Source organism: Engraulis encrasicolus, chromosome 7 (genome assembly GCF_034702125.1).
Source record: "Engraulis encrasicolus isolate BLACKSEA-1 chromosome 7, IST_EnEncr_1.0, whole genome shotgun sequence".
Taxonomy (NCBI): Eukaryota; Metazoa; Chordata; class Actinopteri; order Clupeiformes; family Engraulidae; genus Engraulis; species Engraulis encrasicolus.
Window position 1 is genome coordinate 14,045,716 of NC_085863.1, and position 23,510 is coordinate 14,069,225.

At 42.8% G+C, this 23,510-nt stretch overlaps 2 protein-coding genes across 2 annotated transcripts; one reads left to right on the forward strand and one right to left on the reverse strand.

The window, feature by feature from the left end:
- Positions 1 to 11,322: 11,322 nt before the first annotated feature.
- On the forward strand, positions 11,323 to 20,204 carry acat1 (acetyl-CoA acetyltransferase 1). Its single transcript, XM_063202901.1, has 12 exons — positions 11,323 to 11,503; positions 12,282 to 12,332; positions 12,663 to 12,780; positions 12,972 to 13,067; positions 13,854 to 13,954; positions 14,689 to 14,832; positions 15,884 to 16,034; positions 16,559 to 16,654; positions 17,109 to 17,222; positions 17,632 to 17,696; positions 18,690 to 18,847; positions 19,164 to 20,204. Exons 1-12 carry the CDS (start codon positions 11,453 to 11,455, stop codon positions 19,282 to 19,284), a joined length of 1,266 nt encoding a protein of 421 aa, XP_063058971.1. The 5' UTR covers positions 11,323 to 11,452; the 3' UTR covers positions 19,285 to 20,204.
- An 881-nt stretch (positions 20,205 to 21,085) lies between these two features.
- Positions 21,086 to 23,510, reverse strand: zgc:171929 (uncharacterized protein LOC100124596 homolog). The gene is made up of 2 exons (XM_063204245.1): positions 23,342 to 23,510; positions 21,086 to 21,408 (listed from the first exon to the last, which is right to left on the reverse strand). The coding sequence occupies exons 1-2, from the start codon at positions 23,454 to 23,456 to the stop codon at positions 21,086 to 21,088; spliced, it is 438 nt and encodes a 145-aa protein (XP_063060315.1). The 5' UTR covers positions 23,457 to 23,510.

Below are 23,510 nucleotides of genomic sequence, written 5' to 3' on the forward strand. Positions count from 1 at the left end.
CTGTCTACTCAGATCTGAATCTGGTCACTGCCATCTACTAGTCAAAAAGTGCAACAGCACCATTTAGCTAAAATATCAGACACAACTCTCATAACATGACAACAAAAAGACAGGGGATGGGAATAAGGGAATAACACAAAAGACAAAATGGGGGGGGCACTAAACTGACTAAAGTACCAACTACCTCAGTGGTTCTCAACCTGAACAAATGCCCCCTTGACCTCATCATGGGCCTTCCAATGCCCCCTTGATGTCGTCATAAGCCTGCCAACGCCCCCTTAGTATTAAGAAAATAGGCCTACAATTGACTGTGCCCCAATTGCATGTAAGCACCGCCCCATTTCAACTGTCTGGCTTGCTAATACCCCCTAGGGCAGTGTTTCCCAACCAGGGGTACGAGTACCACTAGGGGTACGCAGGCTCAGTACAGGGGGTACGTGGGGAAAGTGTAATGATAACAAATGTATGGGAAATACAGTAGTCACATTGGGATAGAGGATATAGTATGAGTTAGGGGGTACTTATTGTATGACAAAAAGGCTCAGGGGGTACGCAATACAGACAAGGTTGGGAGACACTGCCCTAGGGAGCTGTAAACCCCCGCTGAGAAACACTAAACTGGTGTTGTTTTAAAATCCCAACGTTACAGAGGTGCGTTTCTTGATAGTCTCATTGCTACTGTAAGTTAGCAACTTACTTGATTGCAATGCAATGTCCCATTGGCTTCCTACTGTACTAAGTTGCTAAGTGGTTACTCGAGGCAATAGAAGCCATAGCAATGTTGTTATGGTGTAGTTGAGTCTTCAGTAAAGAGTGACGGGCCCACCGGCTGTTCCATCTGCACAAAGACACTGCATACTGTAGACACCATAGTTTCTTTTGACCAGTGTCCATAATCTTTATTGTAGGCCTAGCTTATTTCCACATTATGGCAGTGGACACAGAGGGCGACATGACGAGTGAAATGTAGCCGTTAATAAGCACACTGTAGCTCATCATCTCATGACAGATCCATATTTAACTGCTGTTTCACAGGGTTTTTTTTTAGGAGACTACAAATCCATCTTTAACTTCCCTTTCAAAATTAAATGTTTTTGTTTGTTTTGTTTGGGAGATTGCAAATTAATCGCATAACAAGTCAGATGGTTACATAAAAAGAGTGAGGTTAAAGGGGTATGCCACTATTTTGGGGCTTAATACAGTTAAAATCGTTGGCCGGGGTTTATAAAGATGGTAAAGTGTCTTATTTTTCGTGTTGCTTTAAGACAAGTTAAAAGAGGGAGTATGTCGCTAAGCTAGTGAAAGTCAATGGATCCGTGTAGCATTGCATGCTACACGGATCCATTGACTTTCACTAGCTTAGCGACATGCTCCCTCTTTTAACTTTTCTTAAAACAAGACAAAGGCTTACATGAAAAATAAGACACTTTACCACCTATATAAACCCTGGCCAACGAGTTTAACTGTATTAAGCCCCAAAATAGTGGCATACCCCTTTAAACTCTCTAAACTGTCATTTTCTATTCAGACCTCACTTGACCTGTGAAGTGCATCACCTGTGAATAAAATGATAAACCTGATGGATATGCAATTAGCCTTTTAACCTTGCTTGTTTTGTATGTGTGCATGCATGGCGCTTTAACCCATTGAGACACGGCGTTATACATTTGCTGTTACCAGGCAGAATGGCAATGACCAAGTCGTAGTGCATTACTAAAGACCCTGTGTTATGTCATAGTATTGTAGTGGTAGTTAACTTTTCAATGACTATTACAGCGTGCCACTGGAGGTACGGCGTGCACTAAGGCAGTGGTTTCCAACCTATGGGTCGGGACCCAACTTATGGGTCGCCAAAGATCCACAGGGGGTCGCGGAGCCCTCTTGATTTTAAGGGGTTTCATTTGAAATATATATAGCCCATGTTGAATAAATGATAAAGCATTTAACTAATAAATGCATAGAAGCAGCAAATTGTAAGCGCTACATTAAACATTTATTCTATATTTGACCAAAGACGAATTTAGGAATAAAATAATTAAAATTAGTTTTCCCAGGAATCAGAGGGCATCTTGTGACTCCGTCTCGTGCGGTCACTCGCGTGGTTGGGTCACCAAAGCTTACAATAGTAAAAACATGGGTCCCTGAAGAAAAAGGTTGGGAACCACTGCACTAAGGGGCTATGAGTCTGCTCATATAGGATCAGAGTAAATGAATGCACAGCTGCCACATTCTGACCAGTGTCCATGATCTTTATTCAGCTTATATTTCCACACCACTTTATATGGCTGTAAACACAGAGGCAGACACACACAGAGTAAAAATGTTTGTCTTTACAACTGTTAACAAGCATAACTCATCATGCCACAAACAGTCCATCTTTTAACTGCTCTTTCACAACCAACGTTTTTTTTTTTTTTGCTTTGAAGATAACACATTAATGGGCAACAAGGCGGCATACTGTTAAATATAAAAAGACATTCTTAATCAGGTGCCTGAGGGTGCACGCTCAACGGAGCCATTTCCTGTCCAGGCTTCAGAGGAAGTGTGAAACACAGCACCTGCAAAGACAATGAAAGAAAAGTGAAAAAGTGAAAGCCCATTGGCAAACTCCAACTCCCATTGTCATTGTGACACAGCACTCCACAGCACACAAGTGAACACTGCACACTGCACACAACGAAATTGCATTTATGCCTCACCCGTGCAAGGGGGCAGCTCTCAGTGGCGCCCCATGGGGAGCAGTGCGGCAGTGCGACAATGGTCATCATTAGGCTAAGCTAATTTAGCTTCCATACGATACGACACTAGCTGCTAATGCATTTGACCTTGCATGTTGGGTTTTTTACTGTCAAGGTGCATTGTGTAGGATGGTGGTCAGAGTAGATATTGCAACTATGCTGCCTTCATTGAAACAGTGCTGCTGCCTATTACCAAATTTGATATTTTCATGAATATTTACAAAATAATAAACCAATATTTACTAGAATGACCAAAGTACAGTGCAAAAATGTCTATTTCTCGAAATTCAAAATGGCGGACGATGGAGAAGACCCCCCCTTGTCATGGATGAAAAGTGCAATTTTCCCTGTCATAAAACGTAGAATTTGATGGTGGTGGTAGAATTTCTTAAAACGGTAACATTTGTGAATGGACAGCATGAATTCTATAAATGAACGACTAAAAACATTACATAGTGTACCTTTAAAGATATATTTAGACTTTATATGCCTTTTTATGATAGACAGAATAGTGAAGCACTGACAGAAAATGAGAAGGAAATAGAGCTGGGGGCAGATCGAGAACTGGCTTGGGCATTTTTGCCTGGATGGGCCCCTCACACACACAGAGGTCGCTTTCATACTTTATCTGGGGTGAGTTTCTCCAAAGGGAAGTCATTAGCCTGTTAGCAACTTCGGTAGTTGCCAATGGGAAAATGCATAATGCATTGAAGCAACGAAGTAGCTAATGTAGTAAGCAACTTTGGTTTCGAGAAATTCACCCCTGCATTGCATCTGGAGTTTACTGTCTATTTTGAAGATGACCCAATAGGCTGCCCCCTCTAAATTGTGGATTGAGATATGACCCAGACTAGATTTGAATCTGGGTTCCCAATCCCATGGGTTTACAGCCCAATTATGGATGGTACACAGGGCCGCCGACAGCTTTGGCTGGGCCCGGGACAAAACCATCTGAAAGAGACCCCTCAACCAATCTATACAACGTAATCACGGCCCAATTCTGGGCCCCCCTTCTCCATGGGCCTGGGACAACTGACCCCTTTGTCCCTCCTTGTCAGCTTCCCTGATGGATGATATTAGTACAATGTGCCCCCCAGCATGTTATAATTTAACATCCTAAAATATTGTGTTCTACAACAATGTCACACTCTAAATTTCCACATGATGCAGCCCAACATTCTTTAGAACTTTCCGTCTCTACATGACATTCACATCATTGTGACCAATGACTGTATACAGCCAGGGCTACTGACAGCTTTGGCTGGGCCTGGGACAAAGTCATCTGAAAGGGCCCCTCAGCCCAATATATATATAATGTAATGAGGACCCAATTCTGGGGCCCCTCTCTCCCTGGGCCCGGGACAACTGTCCCCTTTGTCCTCCCTGTCAGCACCCCTGTATACAGCCACGGACTGTTACAGTAGACTCTTCGGAGAAGTAAAGTTTTCACTACTCACACAAATCCTTTGCCACATCCCAAGGGCCCGAAGTACATTTCATGTGGCAGGCACACCCCTTGGCGACACGCTCCACTTAAAGTGTTGCAGGTAAATGGAAATCGACCAGCTTCACCTATTCCGCAACATTAAACATTTTAGATAAAGTGCTCCACTTTTAAAGAGGTTTTGCCAGACAAATATACACAGTAAATATTGCGGTGTTACTTCAACACTTAGAGAGTTCATTTGAGTCCAAATTATGTCAAATCAACTCTCTAAGTGTTAAATGAGCACTGCAGAATTTACTGTGTACAAGCATTGTTTTATATAATAATACAGCATACATTCAAGTCTACTCAAGTTTACAGAAATGTGCTTTGTCAATGGAAACTACGACAGATTGAAAGCCAAAAATGTCAAAACAAGACATGCAATGCGAACTTCAAGTCAAATTCACTCGGCACTGACAAAAAACTTTGCTCATCTGGCTATATCACACATTGCACAGCAAACACAGCAAAATAAGACTGACCTTGAACCGAGAACATCACCAGCATAACAAAACACAGCAAAAGCACCGTCTTCATCATCATTGTGAAAAAAGTGGGAAAAAAGTCTGCAAGGAAACAAGGCGAGGATGGCAGAGAGTCTCCAGAGTCTGACTGAGGTGGTGTAGTCGAGATGTATTTTTCAAGCTGTAATGTTAGAAGCCAAGGGAGGAGGAAATGTGATGGGCGCACTGCACTCCCAATTAAAGATGCTGAGCTTGAAATGTGATTATGGGTCCCCTTACAAGCACTCAAGTTGTTCCCGGCCACATGACAGACTTGGAATGCGTCCCGCTCTGCAAAAGCAGGGATTCACGGGAGACGGCTATCACGCGATGCACGGTGCTGCAGGTCATTAGGGTTTTTTTTTTTTTTTGGCCGGTAAACAAAGACCATCATCATTCTTCAGACAGAATGTTTTGCAAGACATATTTCAAAAAACTATGAGGCACTGCTATTGTGCACATGCTACCTGAAATAATAAGGTACATGTGGGTCCAATATCATTGGCCATGTATAGTCTTCAAGATCTGGGACCCACCAACAGTACCACCGCTCCACCCCCCAGTTCTCCTTACCACACTTCTCTGTATTTTACGGATCATGCTTTGAAATTAGAGGAACTGCATACACACATACAAACACAACAGATATTTTAACAGGGTGGATAAATATCTGGGCACAGATTTGAAGCATTTGTCGTCATTTGCTGCATTAAGGTCACACAAATACTGAGCAAAACAAGGAAAAAACAAGGTAAACAATAGAGCCTTGATCACGGTGAGTTAATGACCTTCGCAATGGGCTTTAACAAATTACTTCAACAATGGCAGTTCAACAAATGGACCAAGTTCAAGTCGTCAGTTAACCTTACTTCTGTCCAACTGGGTCACGATAAGGCAGTGGTTCTCAACCTTTTTTGAACGAATGCCTCCTGGACCTCATCATACCCCCCCCCCCCCCCCCGTATTAAAAAATAAAATAGCCTCCAATAATAATAATAATAATAACCCTCCAATGGCAAATAAGCACCACCCCCTCCACCCACTCAGCTGTAGCCCTCTCAACGCCCCCACAGGGCTTCCTAACACCACCTGGGTGCCTGTAGAGCCCCCGTTGAGAAACACTAGGCCTACTATGAGCCAAGTAAAGTTCTGCTTGTAGCATCAACCTCTTCTCAACAGCTGACCAATTCAATTTGCAGATCATCCCCTTCTGAACACTTTACCCTAATCATGAACTGCTGCACTCACATACAGTGCCCTCCATAATTATTGGCACCCCTGGTTGAGATGTGTTTTTTAGCTTCCAATTATTATTATTTTTTTCTAAATAATATGGGACCTTAATGGAAAAAAAGAGAAAAATCCAACCTTCAATACAAGTGCATTTATTCAGTGGGGAAAAAATCCCACATAAAGAAATAATTATTTGACATCAAATAATGTGTGTCACAATTATTAGCACCCCTGGTGTTAATATTTTGTACAACCCCCTTTTGCCAACAAAACAGCACCTAATCTTCTCCTATAATGTTTCACAAGATGGGAAAAGACAGAAAGAGGGATCTTCAGCCATTCCTCTTTGCAGAATCTCTCTAAATCATCCAGAGACCTGGGTCCTCTTCTCTGTACTCTCCTCTTCAGCTCACCCCACAGGTTCTCAATGGGGTTGAGGTCAGGGGACTGAGATGGCCATGGGAGGAGCTTGATTTTGTGTCTGGTGAACCATTTCTGTGTAGATTTGGCCATATGTTTAGGGTCATTGTCTTGCTGAAAGACCCAGTGACGACCCAGCTTCAGCTTTCGGGCAGAGGGCAACAGATTTTGATTTAAAATGTCCTGGTATTTCAAAGCATTCATGATGCCATGCACCCTAACAAGGTTCCCAGGGCCTTTGGAAGCGAAACAGCCCCACAGCATCACTGACCCACCCCCATACTTCACAGTGGGTATGAGGTGCTTTTCAGCATGCGCATCTTTCGTGGTACGCCAGACCCACTTAGAGTGTTTGTTGCCAAAAAGCTCAATCTTGGTCTCATCTGACCAAAGCACACGGTCCCAGTTGAAGCCCCAATACCGCTTGGCGAACTCCAGACGCTTGCGTTTATGATTGTGAGTGAGGAAAGGTTTTCTCCGTGCATGCCTCCCAAACAGCTTGTTGGCGTGTAGACAGCGCCTGATGGTTGATTTGGAGACTTTGTGACCCCAGGATGCTACCATTTGTTGTAATTCTGTAACAGTGAGCTTTGGAGATCTTTTGATTTCTCTTACCATCCTCCTCACTGTGCGTGGTGGCAAAATAAACTTGGGTCCTCGTCCAGGCTTGTTTACCACTGTTCCAGTTGTTTTGAACTTCTTAATTATTCCTCTCACAGTGGATATGGGCAGCTGCAGTTGAGTGGCAATCTTCTTGTAGCCTCTGCCTGACCTGTGAAGGTCGACGCACATCTGCCTCACTTGTATGCTACGTTCCTTTGTCTTTCCCATGTTTAAGAGTGGATAAGAGAAATGGCCTCGGTGTCACGTCATATTTATACCCCAGGGAAACAGGAAGTGATGAATTACTAATTAAATGTTCCTACATACTCTGGTAAACTTTGTAAACTACTGTAGAAATGACAGAAATGCTTCAATTATATTTATTTCCTGGGAATTGTTAAGGGTGCCAGTAATTGTGGAACAGGTGATTTAATGAAAAATAATTATTTTTTAGTCAGGGATTTTTTTATTTTCTTACAATTCATTTGAGTTGAAGGCTACATTTTCCTACAATTTTCAGTGTGACAGTATTCTTCTGCAATAAACACTGAATTTATTTTAAGGCTTTTAACACATCTCAACCAGGGGTGCCAATAATTATGGAGGGCACTGTACATGTACGTAGGTCATCAGCACATTCCATCAGGGCCGTATGCACACACACACACACGCACACACACACACGCACGCACGCACGCACGCACGCACGCACGCACGCACGCACGCACGCACGCACGCACGCACGCACGCACGCACACACACACACACACACACACACACACACACACACACAGAGACTGACTTTCATACACACCTGCATAGGCCAACCCACATAACATACTCAGAAACATAAACACTAACACAATCAGGGAGGGCCACACACACACACACACACACACACACACACACACACACACACACACACACACACACACACACACACACACACACACACACACACACACACACACACAGAGAGAGAGAGAGAGAGAGAGAGAGAGAGAGAGAGAGAGAGAGAGAGAGAGAGAGACATAGGTCAACAAGTCAAGGGTAATATATCAACTGAAGGATATATCTTGGAACAGCACAGCTTTGGGGTAACTCACTTAAAACTGCACTTTGTCCTCTAGTAATATTGTAGCATTGTAATAGGCGAGTGATGTAGTAAACACCACCAACTGCTCATGTCATCGATTCTGGCATTATTACATGATATGACATTACATTACATTTAGCTGACACTTTTATCCAAAGCAACTTATAGTTATTTACAGGGTATTGGTTATAGTCCCTGGAGCAGTGTGGATGTAGGTGCCTTGCTCAAGGCATGTAGTGAGCTCACCCCCATAACAATGTGTTTTAGAATTACTTTTTGTCTAAATAGGTCTGGTACATACATACAAGGTTCAAATCCCCCCTGACCTCTCGCTACATCTCCATCCATGACTGAAGTGCCCTTAAACCAGGCACCTAACCCCACATTGCTCCAGGGACTGTAACCAATACCCTGAGAAATAATAACTGTAAGTCGCTTTAAATAAATGAAAGTGTCAGCTAAGTGCAATGTAATGTAAGTACAAAGTGGACAAGTAGAAAATTAGATATAAAAGCAAGACACAACATCAAGTAGCCGACATGAGTACAAATATTGTTTTCTAGTAACGAGCCAAAGCTACAGTATTGTACAGAATTGTATAGTGTGACTAACACAGGAGTGCCTAAGTGTATCTCAAAGATGTGCAGTGGCTCTCTGCCGAGGAGTAGGCGCTCATACTAACACTGTCATCACCTTCAAAACACATTGAGGTCTGTGTGGCTGGCTGCAATTGCTGGAGACGTGATGGTTTTCATTTTTGAACTAAATGCCTTTGTGAGTCAGAGACTGCGAGGATGGTCTCACATGCCTGCAGATAAATGCGAAGACATTCACAAAATCTGTGGTGGTGGTTTCATCACCGGGTTGTAAATGAGTCCTGCACCGAGGCTTGACAATGTAGCATTTGAACTGACATTGCCTTTCTCCATGTGAAGTGAAAGCCCAACTGGGAAACTCCAACTAACTCCCATTGTCATTGTGACACAGCACACAACAAAATTGCATTTATGTCTCACCTGTGCACGGGGGCAGTCTCAAATGGCGCCCGAAAGGGAGCAAATTGGCGGGACAGTACCATGCTCAGGGTACCTCAGTTATGGAGGGGGATGGGGGAGAGCACTGGTTAATTATTCCCCCCACCCCTTGACGGGTCGGGAGTTGAACCGGAAACCTTTGGGTGCCCTGAATCACTTACCCATGACTGCCCCAACATTACTTTGACAAAACAATTGATGCATGCTCAGTTCAATTGGTCTATTTGGGAAGAGGTTCTTTGTGAATCCTACAACGAGAATGTGAATTGAATGAAACACGTGGAGCAGTCATTGGCGTCACAAGTAAATTCATATAATTTCAGGCGAGGAAAAAAAATTCAAACGGATAATCAATTTCACATTGTGCCATTGTTCATGGTCTCACGTATGTCACACACACACACACACACACACACACACACACACACACACACACGCACGCACACACACACGCACGTACACACACACACACACACACACACACACACACACACACACACACACACACACACACACACAGAGCGAATGACTGATGATCTGCACATGTAGTGGCTATTTTTAAAAAGCTTGATCAGCAAATGGCCCGCCTCAGCCATATGAGCCTTTGTGGGGTGTTGGCTATTAGAGTCAAGCAGACATTGTGCTGTCATTTACGTAACTCAGTAAGACATGGCCCCTGGTATAAATGAGCTGTTACCAGAATGGCGATGACCAAGTCATAGTGTATTATTCAGGGCTGATAGTATTCAGGCTCCATGCCTGATTTCAGGCTTGACAGAGTTTGCAAAAATAAAAACATTGATAATAATTAGCCATTAGGTTATTCTTATCTCAGAAAGTGTTACAGGTTCAGGGTTTTCTTCTACTATCAGGCTTGAATAATGGCCATACACGATGCGGGGCATGGACGATCCAGAATCGATCCGGCAAGTCCGAGAATTGATCCGGCAATTTTTTAAAGTTTCAATTACTTCCATGGATATTTCGGGAGCAAATGAATGTTAAATTAAATAAAAGCACTTCAAAACATTGCAAGACTGATACAGACTGATACAGAAAACAGCCAATAAATTGTTGCTCAGTATCTGACTACTTGTATTGCCTCACTGATTAAACATTTGCTTTGCTTTCAGTAGAAATGTAATGCATTGCAATGCATTGTAAAATTGAATCGGATCTGATCGGATCGCATAGAATCGGGTCGAATCGAATCTACCTCCCGAATCGTGATGGAATCGGATCGTGAGGGCAGTGCCGATCCACACCACTATTGAATAATGTGTCAAAATAGGCCTACGTTACGTCACTATGCAGTAGGCTATCTTGTCGTCGTTCTTAGAGCAGGGGAAAAAGTTCAGGCTCAGGATTTTTTTTTCACTATCACCCCTGATTATTTAAGGCCCTGTGCACTGTCATGGTGGTGTAGCACTATGGTAGCCCCTTAATGCACACCGTACCTCCGGTGGCACGCTGTAGTCATTGAAAAGTTAACTACCATACTACAATACTATGACATAACACAGGGCCTTCAGTAATGCACTACGACTTGGTCATTGGCATTCTGGTAACAACAAATGTACGCTGTGTCTCTTAACGGGTTACGTTTTTTTTCAGTGACCTTTACAGCATTCCACTGGTGGAACGGCATGCATGCATTAAGGGGCTACGACAACATAACACACAACAGAACATATTCTATTCAACACCACACTTTAACACCCTAATTTACATTTACACACATATTTGTTCCTATATCAATATGCAGTACTTACATTTTTTTTCCTTCAACTCAGACAAACCATAGACCCAGCTGCCAGTAGTTTCCAGAGAATGAGATAGAATAAAGAAGTTATGCCATCGTCATGGCTGATAGACTCTGGAGGTCAAGAGGTCACCCAGGATGCCAAGATTCTTAACAGCAGGCTGGATTCATTCCAAGCTTTGACCTCTTCGTGCCAAATCCCATGCACATAATATGATATTCTTCCAACTTTCTTAAGGAAGATGGATAGACAGTTTCCAAGTTTTGGGGATGTTAAACATCGCCCACACACCATTAAAAAAAAAAACAGAAAAGGCAGTTGACAGCTTAGTTTTGTGATGGACTGTCGAGCAGTGCTGTACAACCAGTAGAACGGTAGGTGGCGGTAAAGCTGCCTGATATGGACACCACACGACGAAGAAGAGGGGGAGGATCCTATTACGCAGTGATTACATCACGCACATGGTCGGTGCGCTGTCTCTTGCGCTGTTTGTGTGAGCTCAGCGGTGGATTGTGTGAAGGTGAAAGGGATCCAACTCTGTGAAAAGGTTAAAGTGAACCTTGTATCACAATTATGTCATCCAGTGGACTTTTTGCTGCACACACACAGCTGTGCAAACGGCTGGTAAGTTGTGACGTTGGGTGAAAAGTCTATTTTTGCAGTGCGTGCAGCAAAAGCTTGCCAAGACGATTTGTACTGTAACAGCCCTTCACAGGTAGCATTGCTAACTTGGCTAGTTAATTGGTATGTTTGTTTACAGTAAACACACGTGAGTAGTCGTTTGCAAACCTCTTGAAGTTAAACTCCCCGTCTAATTAAAAGTATGGAACGGCAAATCATGCGCAAAAGCAGTGTTGCTCCATTGCACGTAAACAAATTCTAAAGCACCATTACACAAAGGACCCACTTTGCTATGTATGTATATTCACAATAAAAAAGCGTGTTTCAAGCCTCTGCCTGACAACTTGCCGTTTTCCAGAGCAGTTTCAAGATTTAAGATATGTACCACCGCCATCAAAAGATCTGGAAAAATATTCATGGATAAAATTCAATGTTAGTGTGTATCGATTTGAGTATATGAGCTGACGCTTATGGATCATTTGCAGTAATTGCAGCAAACAAATCAGACCTGTTCCTTGAGAGCCAATCAAGTAGTTTATTTTTTAACGGCATGCATTTAATTCATTCATTTTTTGACAGAAACAGTAAGGTAATAGCCACCCCTGGGAAACAGAATGAACTGTAACAGTATTGGCCATTATGTCCTCAGTCCAAAACGCAGACATATTTGATCTCCAGTGAAATGCATAAAAGTACACTTTGTAGAGTAACCTTGTTCTAAGAATACCTGGATGTTTAACATACAGTACTGTAAAGTCACTTGCTGATGTTTCCCTTGCAGCTGTCTTTACAACAGTGTGCGTCAAGGACCTACACATCACGCACTCTCAATGTGAGTAACTGCAATCCTTTCACAATGGCTTTAAAAAGTATGTGTCACTCACACACGTCAAACAAAATTCAGTCCAAAGAGCTTCAACTTTTTCCCAATATATTGGTCATTTTGCATTGAAACTGACTATCTGCCTGACTTCAGTGAGAGGCTATCACTATTGTATAAATATAATTGAACTGTAATGTAATGTTTGTGCTGTCCGGGCCATCAAAAGGCACTTTCTTTGCACTCTTTTTTTTGAGGACACAAAAACACAACAATTTTTACTCTTTATAGGCTTCAAACCTATAATAAGACGTAATAAACTAATCTTGAATCTTGAATCAGGAGGTGGTGATCGTGAGTGCAGTGCGTACGCCCATGGGGTCCTTCCGAGGGAGCCTGTCCGCCCTCCCCGCCACCAAGCTGGGCTCCATCGCCATCAAGGCAGCCGTGGAACAGGCAGGTGAGGAGAACGGACGTCACTCACTCGCACAATGTTTAACAGCTTTGCAATAGTTTTCACCAGATTAAATAGATTGCAGCATCATCGTTTGGAGATTCATACCAGTTGCATGATGCACACTACTATACCTAATATTTGTTTACACATTGTGCCCATGTGATGCCAATTTGTTGTTCGTTGATATCTAACAGGTATTCCAGCCGATGCCGTTAAAGAGGTGTACATGGGCAACGTCCTCCAGGCCGGAGAAGGGCAAGCACCAACCAGACAAGCCCTCCTTGGGGCAGGTACGGCATGAGAATTTGCAGCAGTGGTCTCCAATTATTTTTCTCCAAGGGCCACATTATGTAGAGCAAGTGAGGCGGCCGGCCAAACCAACGCCCCAACCCTACAAGAAGCAAATTGGATGTCTGAACACAATTTTTGCTGAGATTTTTGCTTTTCTGTTTTCCCTTCTTGTCAATGTCTGTTTTGAGATTGATAGCAAGATCTAACTCTCTGTGAATGCAGTTGGGAGATATATGACCCACTGAAGTTTTAGTGATCGAAAATCACACACATTTACGTTTTTATTTGTTCTGACCTCATGGCAGGCCAAATGTTTGCCATGCCTCGGCCAGATTTGGCCCACAGGCCTTTGTTTGGAGATCGAGGGTTAACAGTCTTATCTGGACCAGTGACACAAGTGCTGAAACTTTGCACATGACGCGAAATCACGGTCACAAAAAGCTTGTAATTTGCACAGAGTAAGATTGACACCCGGTGTAGTTGGTGCTAACACACCATGGAATTTGAATAATCCAAACCCACACTACTACTAGATGGTTGCTGTTCCCAACTGCCATCCAGGAAACTAAAGGTCTTTCATGCTTTTCACTTCATCTCATACTATAGGAAATACCAAAATCTGTGGTAAAAAACCACTGTGATAAGCCATTGATATGATTGAACATTTATATGAACACTGTTGTATTTGGCAGGGCTTTTTTTATTATTATTATTATTTTATTTTATTTTTTTACAGCTAATCTAGTATACCAGTATTTAATATTTTGTGTTGTCTGTTTTTGTAGGTCTGCCTATTTCCACTCCAGCAACCACTGTCAATAAAGTCTGTGCCTCTGGTATGAAATCCATCATGATGGCAGCACAGAGTCTGATGTGCGGACACCAGGTACTGTCTGAAACTTGTCGCTATGTTGAATGCATACAGAGCTAACATCTGCAGGGCTTACAGTAACTACCTCGTGACATTGTGTGTGTGTCTAGTAGAACTTAATAGTCCCCATGGGGCAATTGAGTTAGCAGTACAAACGTTGGCACAAGACACAGACAGATATGACAGACAGCCTACCTGCCCAATAAGACTGCATGTATGTCAAGACTACATGTATGGAACGCTGTAATAATGACTGAAAAAACTTAACTACCATAGTACTACACCACTATGACACAGGTGAACAGGACCTTTAGTAATATATTATGACTTGGTCATCGCCATTCTGGTAACAGCTCATTTATAGCAGGGGCCATGTCTTACTGACAGCACAATGTCTGCTTGACTCTAATAGCCAAGACCCCACAAAGGCTCATATGGCTGAGGCGGACCATTTGCTGATCGAGCTTTTTAAAAATAGCCACTACATGTGCAGATCATCAGTCATTCGCTGTGTGTGTGTGAGACTGTGACTGACTGTGTAGTAAGCTTACTGTGTATCTATTGCATGTGATGTAGTTCGTAGTATAGAGCGCATGTATACAGTAGTACTGTACATTGTTGACTAATCAATTGATTGGTTGACTTTCCTTATGTGATGTGGCAGTTGGGGTGGAAAGCATGTCCCACTTGATTGATTGATTGATTGATGAATGAATTGATTTCATTGGTTGATCGTTGTCCATGTGTAGGACGTGATGGTGGCGGGTGGCATGGAGAGCATGTCCAACGTGCCCTACACGATGGTCCGCCAGGCGCCCGCGTACGGAGGAGTGCACGTGGAGGACCTCATCGTGAAAGACGGCCTCACGGACGTCTACAACAAATTCCACATGGTATTTTCACAGCACCTCCTCCTATCAACTCTATTCCATATTGGTGTTTTATTGTATTGCAAATGTAATGTAAAGATGAAAAGAATGAAATGAAATGTTTTTGAAATGAAATGAAATGAAATCTCAATAAATCTTTATGAAAGCTGCATTTCAATGGATGCATTTGAATGACATATACCATTAAGTCCAATGCAGTCTTTTGTTCCAGTGTAAAGAACGGTCGAGAATTATAAGCCACAGATACGTTGCCGTCAGACCAATGTAGTCCTTTGGTTTGAGTCAGAAGTGGTCAAATATAAACTAGAAAGGACGGGACTCCTGTTCTTTTTGTTCATACTAATTGCCCAGCAAACAAATTGGACAGAGAACACAGCCAATAACATAACCTAATACAAAAGCTCTGACTTTTTAAAACTTAGTTCTCTAAGTAATTTAGTTCATTTTACGATGACCTACATGAATAACAACCTTCTCAGACAGGTTTTAAAGGGGCTCCAGGTCGGTCCCGAGTCAGCCGATGCTTATGCGAGTCATTAGTAAGTGAACGATGGCTCTGGCGACCACTTCCACGGTCCGCTGTCAGAAAACCCCACATGCAGCTTTTGACAGTGCGGTCCGAGCGAGTGTTGTGGGAAACACTTTTCATTTGAAAACATCGCTTTACATACCGTATTCAGATTTGTATCAACTGCTGGCATTCCGTGATGAAAAACAGTCTCACAGCGAGTTTTTATTTAAACAGCATTTTTTCATTACGGTGTAGATTTTGAGACAGGCATGCCACGGGCACTGCGCAAACGACGTCATCCTGCCTTGTGCCCCTTTAATGGGGTATGCCACTATTTTGGGGCTTAATACAGTTAAAATCGTTGGCTGGGGTTTATAAAGGTGGTAAAGTGTCTTATTTTTCATGTTAAGCGCTGTCTTGCTTTAAGACAAGTTAAAAGAGGGAGCATGTCGCTAAGCTAGTGAAAGTCAATGGATCCGTGTGATCCATTGACTTTCACTAGCTTAGCGACATCATTTGACTGAATGTTTTTTCCATTGACAGGGCAACTGTGCTGAGAACACGGCAAAGAACTCAAGCATCTCCAGAGCAGAGCAGGACGCCTACGCCATCAAGTCCTACAGCCAGAGCCAGAAGGCCTGGGAGGCTGGGCTCATCGCCAAGGAGATCGTCCCTGTCAGCATTCCACAAAGAGGTTAGCCTGATTATCATTGACGTTCAAATCTCTTCAAGACTTGTCTGACCAAGAGCATAACAATTGACATTTCCCAAACGGCATGGTTGACCCGTCTCCCTTGGTTTGCTTATGGTTGTTTGCTTCCCGACAAAGTGGGAGGAGTTCCCGTATTTTCAGGAAGTACTTGCATTGCTCTTGACCTGACTAGTTGCAACGCAGCCCGTCACTAGGAGGGCACAGCCTGGCTACAAAGAGGTCTGCTCCTCACTCAGTTACTCAGGGATGGAGCTATAAAGGGGGGGGAGGGACAAGGGCCCTCCTGTACTGGTGGAGGGGGCCCTATTGTGACCTTTCCCTGGGGCCCTGTGTGCATTTGTTCTGCCTCTGCCTGCAAATCCAAAATAGTCATAATAATCATCATTGTCATAACATTACACAATGTGTATTATGTTGTTGTTGTTGGAAAGATGTAAAGCTATGAAGATGCAGCCTCAAGTTCATGACAGTAAATCTGACGATCATTCATTTTTCTTCTTGTCCAGGCAAACCAGACCTGGTAGTGAAGGAGGATGAAGAGTACCGCAGAGTCGACTTCAGCAAAGTTCCAAAGCTAAAAGCAGTGTTTCAGAAGGAGAATGGTGATGTAGAGTTATTTTATTCTGCTGTAAAAGTTTAAAATAATATAGTTTTACCATGACAATTTCACTTAAATATTATTATGACCGTTTTTGACCGGTAACATTCACATATAACTGTGTCACCACCATGACATATTAATTACCCCCATGTATACATTCCTCCAGCGTTTCTGCCCCATATCTGTTGCTTGTCTTGTGGACTTTATACATGGGTTCTACATTTTTGTTTTCCCCTGACTGTGCAAAACTAGCTGCGCACAACTCAACCTCTGATTGTTGGAAACCACCGTCGGTCAAAAAAAATAGCTCACTTGGTTGGCAGCCAGTGTCTTGCCCCTCCTCACAATATCATGTTTACAAACACGGTGAACCCATGTATAGCAAGTCGTTTGGATGATGGTGTGTGCTGATTGTTTGTGTAATGTAGTGTACGGTACTGTGTATTGCAATGCAGGTACAGTGACGGCGGCCAACGCCAGCACTCTGAACGACGGAGCTGCCGCCCTGGTCCTGATGACTGCTGACGCTGCCAAGAGCCTCAACGCCACCCCCCTCGCCAGAATCGTCGGTAGGATATACAGTATCTTTTACACTGAATATCCTAATATCACAGAAGTCAAGTCGGCTTTATTGTCAATTTCTTTACATGCACTGGTCATACAAAGAATTGAAATTACGTTTCTTATTTTCCGATGCAGACATAGACGTAGACTTTAGGTGTGGACATACCGGTAGACAATTAGACATAGACAGTACACATTACACCTAGAGTACCTATACATTACTCATACAGACATATAAAGTGCAAGACTGCGCAACAGCAAACATACATAGAACATATATTTTAAATATAGTCATTCCATGTATCCAATGTCCAATGCCATATGGTGTAAACGTGTTTTGCATGCTGCATGATGTTTGCATTAATTCTTTACATTGTGAGTTTCTAACCTTTTCTCTCTATGTATTTTTTTCAGCGTTTGCTGATGCTGCGACTCATCCCATTGATTTCCCTATTGCACCAGCGTATGCTGTTCCAAAAGTAAGCAGACTTGTCTTGTCCTCACCATGTAGTGTACTCAGGGCCACTGACAGCATTGGCCAGGCCTGGGACAAAATCAACTGAAAGCCCCCCCTCACAATATATATATAATGTAGTTAGGATCCAATTCTGGGCCACCTTTCTCCCTGGGCCCGGGACAACTTACCCCTTTGCCCCCACCTGTCAGCTTCCCAGAGTGTAGCAATTATATGGTGACCCATCCTTCAAATGTTTGGCTACTGTATTAGCTCGGTTATGAACGTACTATTACTAGCACTTGGTTAGCTTTACTTCTTTTTTAAAGACATAGAATATCTGATGTTATACACTAGTTAGATCCGGTCAATACATGTTGCGATCTGATTGGACGAGACATTCTACGGGCCGTATTTGATGTCTACAATATCTGATGTTATAAACGTGGTATGAAGTACTTTGTAGATTTGAAAGGCACACAGGTGGCTGGTAGCTCGAGCAGTCGTCAGAATGTTCATAAAGGTTTTGGGTGCTCTTGGATATTGGGGGAAAGTTGAATCAAAAGAGAAAAGTTCATCCAGGCACTCCAAGCACAGTGTCCAAACGGGAAGTTACATTAAAAAGCCTTTAATTGTACTGTGGTTACATTAAAAAAAACAAGCCCACTTGGATGGGCATAGCTGCTGCCCTTAAAGACCTTCTGTGAAGACGGTCTCTTTGAGTTTGCTGCCAGCACGAGTTCAGAGTGTTATGTATTTTTATTTTATTTTATTTTGTACTCTTATCCATAAGGTACCTCTTTGATACCTCTTTGATGTATAATTTTTGAAAAAATTAATAAAAAGACAATCACAAAAAAAAACCATGCCCTGATGAAGACCTGTGTGTGAGGTCGAAACATGTTGGCTTTTTTTAAATGTAACCACAGCCCAGTACAATTAAAAGCTTTTTAATGTTTACTTTGTAGATTGTTATGGATTATGAGAGATGGTGACTATGCTCTGTGGTGTCCTGCAGGTGCTTGAGATGGCTGGCTTGAAGAAAGAGGATATCTCCATGTGGGAGATCAATGAGGCGTTCAGCGTGGTGGTCTTGGCCAATATCAAGATGCTGGGCATCGACCCAGACAAGGTCAACGTGAACGGAGGAGCCGTGTCTCTCGGACATCCCATTGGGTAAGTTGGTAACACAGGCAAACTGTGTCTTTGCAGTGTTGAAATGCCATCATGTCTGCCATGTTTCACATTTCAAACGACCTGGTCATAGTGTCGATAATGTGTGATTTTCTTTTGTATCCAAAATTTGAGCGCTTATATTCAAAGACAAAGGCCCTTATTTAGATTGTCCAGCATCATGTTTTATCTAAATATGGGCCTTGGGAGTTATGCATCAAAATTCAGCAGGATTGTTTCACATTGCTTTGCCATTGGATTGATTACTCTTAACACATCCACTGACTGACTTTCATCTGTATTTGTGTGTTGTGTTTAGCATGTCTGGAGCAAGAATTGTCGGTCACATGGTGCACAATCTCCAATCAGGGCAGTATGGACTCGCAGGTATCTGCAACGGTGGTGGCGGGGCATCGGCTATCGTCATCCAGAAATGTTAGGAAGGACATCTTGCTGTATTTTACGTTGACGACCTGGAGTTTCTTGAATGTTTGGGCATACAGTCTGTTAACAATATTGCAGCTCACTCATGCCGACTGTGTACAAAAAAAAGGAAGCCTTAAAGAAACACTCCATTTTGAGGAGGAAATTGTTTTAGTTTAACAACTTCCTGCAGATTATTATTTTTTAATCCATTCAACTGATTTCCAGATCTGTCAGTAGCACTTTAGCTGATAGCTTAGCGTAAATATTTGAATCAAATTAGTTGTATGTTATTGATCTAATGCCATACCGGTCTTATGCTAAGCTAACATCTGAAGTGTTTGTGTCAGATTTCCGAAATGGTAAAACTCCACATGAGTTGTAAAGTGAGTTTATTTTTCAATAGAAGTGGAGTGTCCTTTAAACGTGACCTTGACATAATGAACTTGGAGGAGGCCTTACATCCGCTTTTCACCTTTTCAAAACAGATGTATCACATTTAACACTTAACTCACCGCCATCTTTTATAATCAAACAGACTGCCATAGGAATACAGTCAGGAGGCCTTACAGTTTGTAGACTTGGATTACTTGCACTTGTGTGTGACGTCATGTTACGTCATCGTAACATAACTCTACTGATCATTGGAATAACAGAACCTGTGTAAGTGTTCTGGATGTGCAATTCATATTGAAAGGCAAGCACACTGGGAAGCTGGTAATGTGTTTGTCTTCAGTAATGAGAAAACAGTTGTGAGGAAAAAAGGATAAATATGAGGGAGTCTTATACATATCTGGGGCAAAGCTAGTCCCTTCTAGTGTTGGGCTTTGGTTGAGGTTTTCTCTGTTGACAAGTTTGTACTGTCTTCATTTGCTCCTTGCGAGTTTTTAAACACTCCGTTTTCTGTAGTGCAAAAATAAATATGAGATGTCTGATATTTTTTTGTGCCTTTTTATTTGAACTTCCGCATTGTAGGTGTTAAAGGCCAGAGACTCTATTCTGTCAAAGAGGTTGTTTGAGGGCGGTTGGGCTGTTGACCGCAGATAGACTTCAACAACCTCATTCAACACCTTGGCCATAAGAGGTACTGTAGATTCGATACTAATTTGCAGCTCTTTCAAATCTTGGTTTGCCTTTTCAAGTGTGATAAAAACAAATCCGTACAGCTTACTGATGTCAAAAACATTTATTTTATTGAGAATGAGATGAGAAAATAACCTTCATACTGCAACCACCAGGTAGTGCCTTTATTCAAACTAGGCTTCTTCATTGCTGACAATCCACTGACAACCAACATGTAGAAAGTTTAAAAAAAAATAATAGCTCCTTCATATCATATACAACTTAATCTATTGTTCGTGGTGAATTAGTAGAATCGGAAAACTACATCAAAGGCAATTTTACTACTGCAATACACGTTTTGTTTGATTCAACTTAGTTAACCAAATGAAAAACAACACGCAGAGCTATATGCAAATCTGTAGACAACATATGCAAGTCCAAGGATAGGCTCCAACAAGTTACCCAGACTAGTCTGTCTGTATTTTTATATAAAGAACCCAGTTGATGCATTTTTATATGAAGAGCTCTTTTCCAAAATGAGATCTCCACCATTTTGACTTTTTGCATGTTAATATTGGAATTGACTGTTAAGAAGTCCTATCATCTATGTGACTTCATGCCATTCAAATGTTTTGTGAACATACTCTTTTAACCTGTATAAAAAATGCATTTTGCAATGCAATTCAATGGAATGCCCAATACAAAAATGTCAATTTCCCAACATTCTACAAAATGGATATTTTGGAAAGAAGCACTTCATATATAGAACCCAGCTGGTTGGTACAGTAAAAAGGGATGGATGTTGGGCTCGGTGCCCGAGGGGGCGGCTCTGTCGGGTATGTGTTTGCGGTAGTATCTGCGTAGCGCCGGGCTGCCGGGGTGGCGCTCGCGGACGTGGATGAAGTACTCGTCAGGCCGCCCGGAGGTGAAGCCGCAGTCCTCGCAGACGAAGATCTTGGAGCGGCGCTGGCGGTAGGCGTACTGCTGCCGCACGCCGTGGATCTTCCTCAGGTGCGACTCCAGCGAACAGCGCTGGGTGAAGGCCTTCTCGCACAACTCGCACCTGTACGGTCGAATGCCTGAGGGAAGCCAGGAACATGACACAGGTCAGGAGGGATCCCAAGCATAACATGTTTAATACACATCAATTAATACTATTACACAGCTTACACCTGTACGGTCGAATGCCTGAGGGAAGCCAGGAACATGACGCAAGTCAGGAGGGATCACAGGCATAACATGTTTAATACACATCAATAAATATTATTACGAACCTCACACCCAGTGGTCGAGTTGTAGAATCAAACCAGGGTGGATGTCAGAGATGGATTGTGATTATTGGGGGTTTCTCACCCGAGAAACTTTTGAAAAAGTAGCTGTTAAAAGTGCAATTTTAACACAATATGTGAAGAAGGGATGCCTGTTTTAGAGGGGGATGATTTTTGACCGTCATTGTAGGGGGGTGGCATCCACCCTCATCCCCTTACAACTCAAACCCTGCTCACACCTGTACGGCAGAATGCCTAAATGGAGCCAGGAATATGACACAAGTCAGGATTCCAAGCGTAATATTTTTAATATGCACTTCAATAAACATCAGTACATTGTGTTGTGTGAAGGCCTTCTCATACAGCTCACCCCTGAGTGAAACAAGTCAGCAACCTGTGCTTGTATTTTATATTAATGATTTATATCACACACATAAACATTGGGGGTGATATACCTACGTAAGTGGTAGAGGGCGCACTGTACAAATTTGTCACTTGTGTCAAATTTGTCACTTGGTGAAAATTAAAATGCCAAGATCCTTCTTGGTTAAACGCAAACAAGAAATTGATTTTGGATGGAGGCATCCCAGAGAATCAGGTATATTTCAAAATTGTCCATAATTATATGCAGATATGCCCGTTTTTTTTCGTTATTAAATATGATCAGAAGTCATGGTTGCCATCTTGTGCATTCTAGCAGCAGGAGCGGATCCATTTTGGGACACTAGATAAAGAGTGCGTCTTAATGCTCCTGGCCCCGCCTCCTGGCCCCTCCTCCGTGGAGAAAACGATAAAGTTTTTCATTCACCATAACAATTGCAAACGAGAAAAAGACTCTACAATTGAGCTTTTGCAAGATATTGAAATATAATGCTGTTGCCAGTGATGTCATCATGACGAGAAGCAAGTGGAGGAGGCAAGGTCGCATATTAAGACGCGCTCAAAATATAAACAGGGGTCTTCAAAAACCATTCTTTATACATGTCACCAATTGACATGGAAAGAGCGAGGGTGCTGTTTTAGTGTTTTGTCTTGTATATATCTTCAATTACTTTACAGAAGTGACAAATTAAGAGCAGGCCTACTTTTTTGTGTGTCCATTGCAACTGGTGTGACAATTGAGGGCCCCTATGGAAGGTAGATTTGGTGGTGGCCCTAGGCAATAGCCTAATGTACAGTCCACCTCTGTCCAGCAGGTGTGTGTTGTGTGCCTGTGTGTACGTTGCCATATGCAACCTTGCGTCCTCCACTTGTGCTTGTGGCCTCGTACCAGGAGTAATATGTCGTGATGACATCACTGACAACAGCATTATATTTCAATATTTTGTAAAAGCTCAATTGTAAAGTCATTTTCCCATTTTTAAACAGGATGGCAAATGAAGAATAGTCCCCCAAAAATTGTTTTGGCTAGGCTGACAGCGGGGAAACTTAATTGTTTTCTCCACGGAAGCGGGGCATCAGCTAAAAACGCGAGGCCACAAGCCCAACTGGAGGACGCAAGGTCGCATATTGGAATCCACTCATTGTCTCAGGTGGGCCTGTGTCTCACCTGTGTGGGTGCGCATGTGTTGTGTACCTGTGTCTCACCTGTGTGAGTGCGCATGTGTTGTGTGCCTTTGTCTCACCTGTGTGAGTGTGCATGTGTTGTGTACCTGTGTCTCACCTGTGTGGGTGCGCATGTGTTGTGTACCTTGTGTGTCTCACCTGTGTGAGTGCAGGTGTGTGTTGTGTGCTTGTGTCTCACCTGTGTGAGTGCGCATGTGCCTCTTGAGGTCGAAGGTGTCGTTGAAGCCTTTGCCACAGTAGCGGCAGGGGTGCCTCTTCACCACGCTGTGGCACTTGAGGTGGCGCGTCAGCATCCGCTGCAGAGGGAACAGCTTGTTGCACACGGGACACAGGAAGTCACTGGAGCT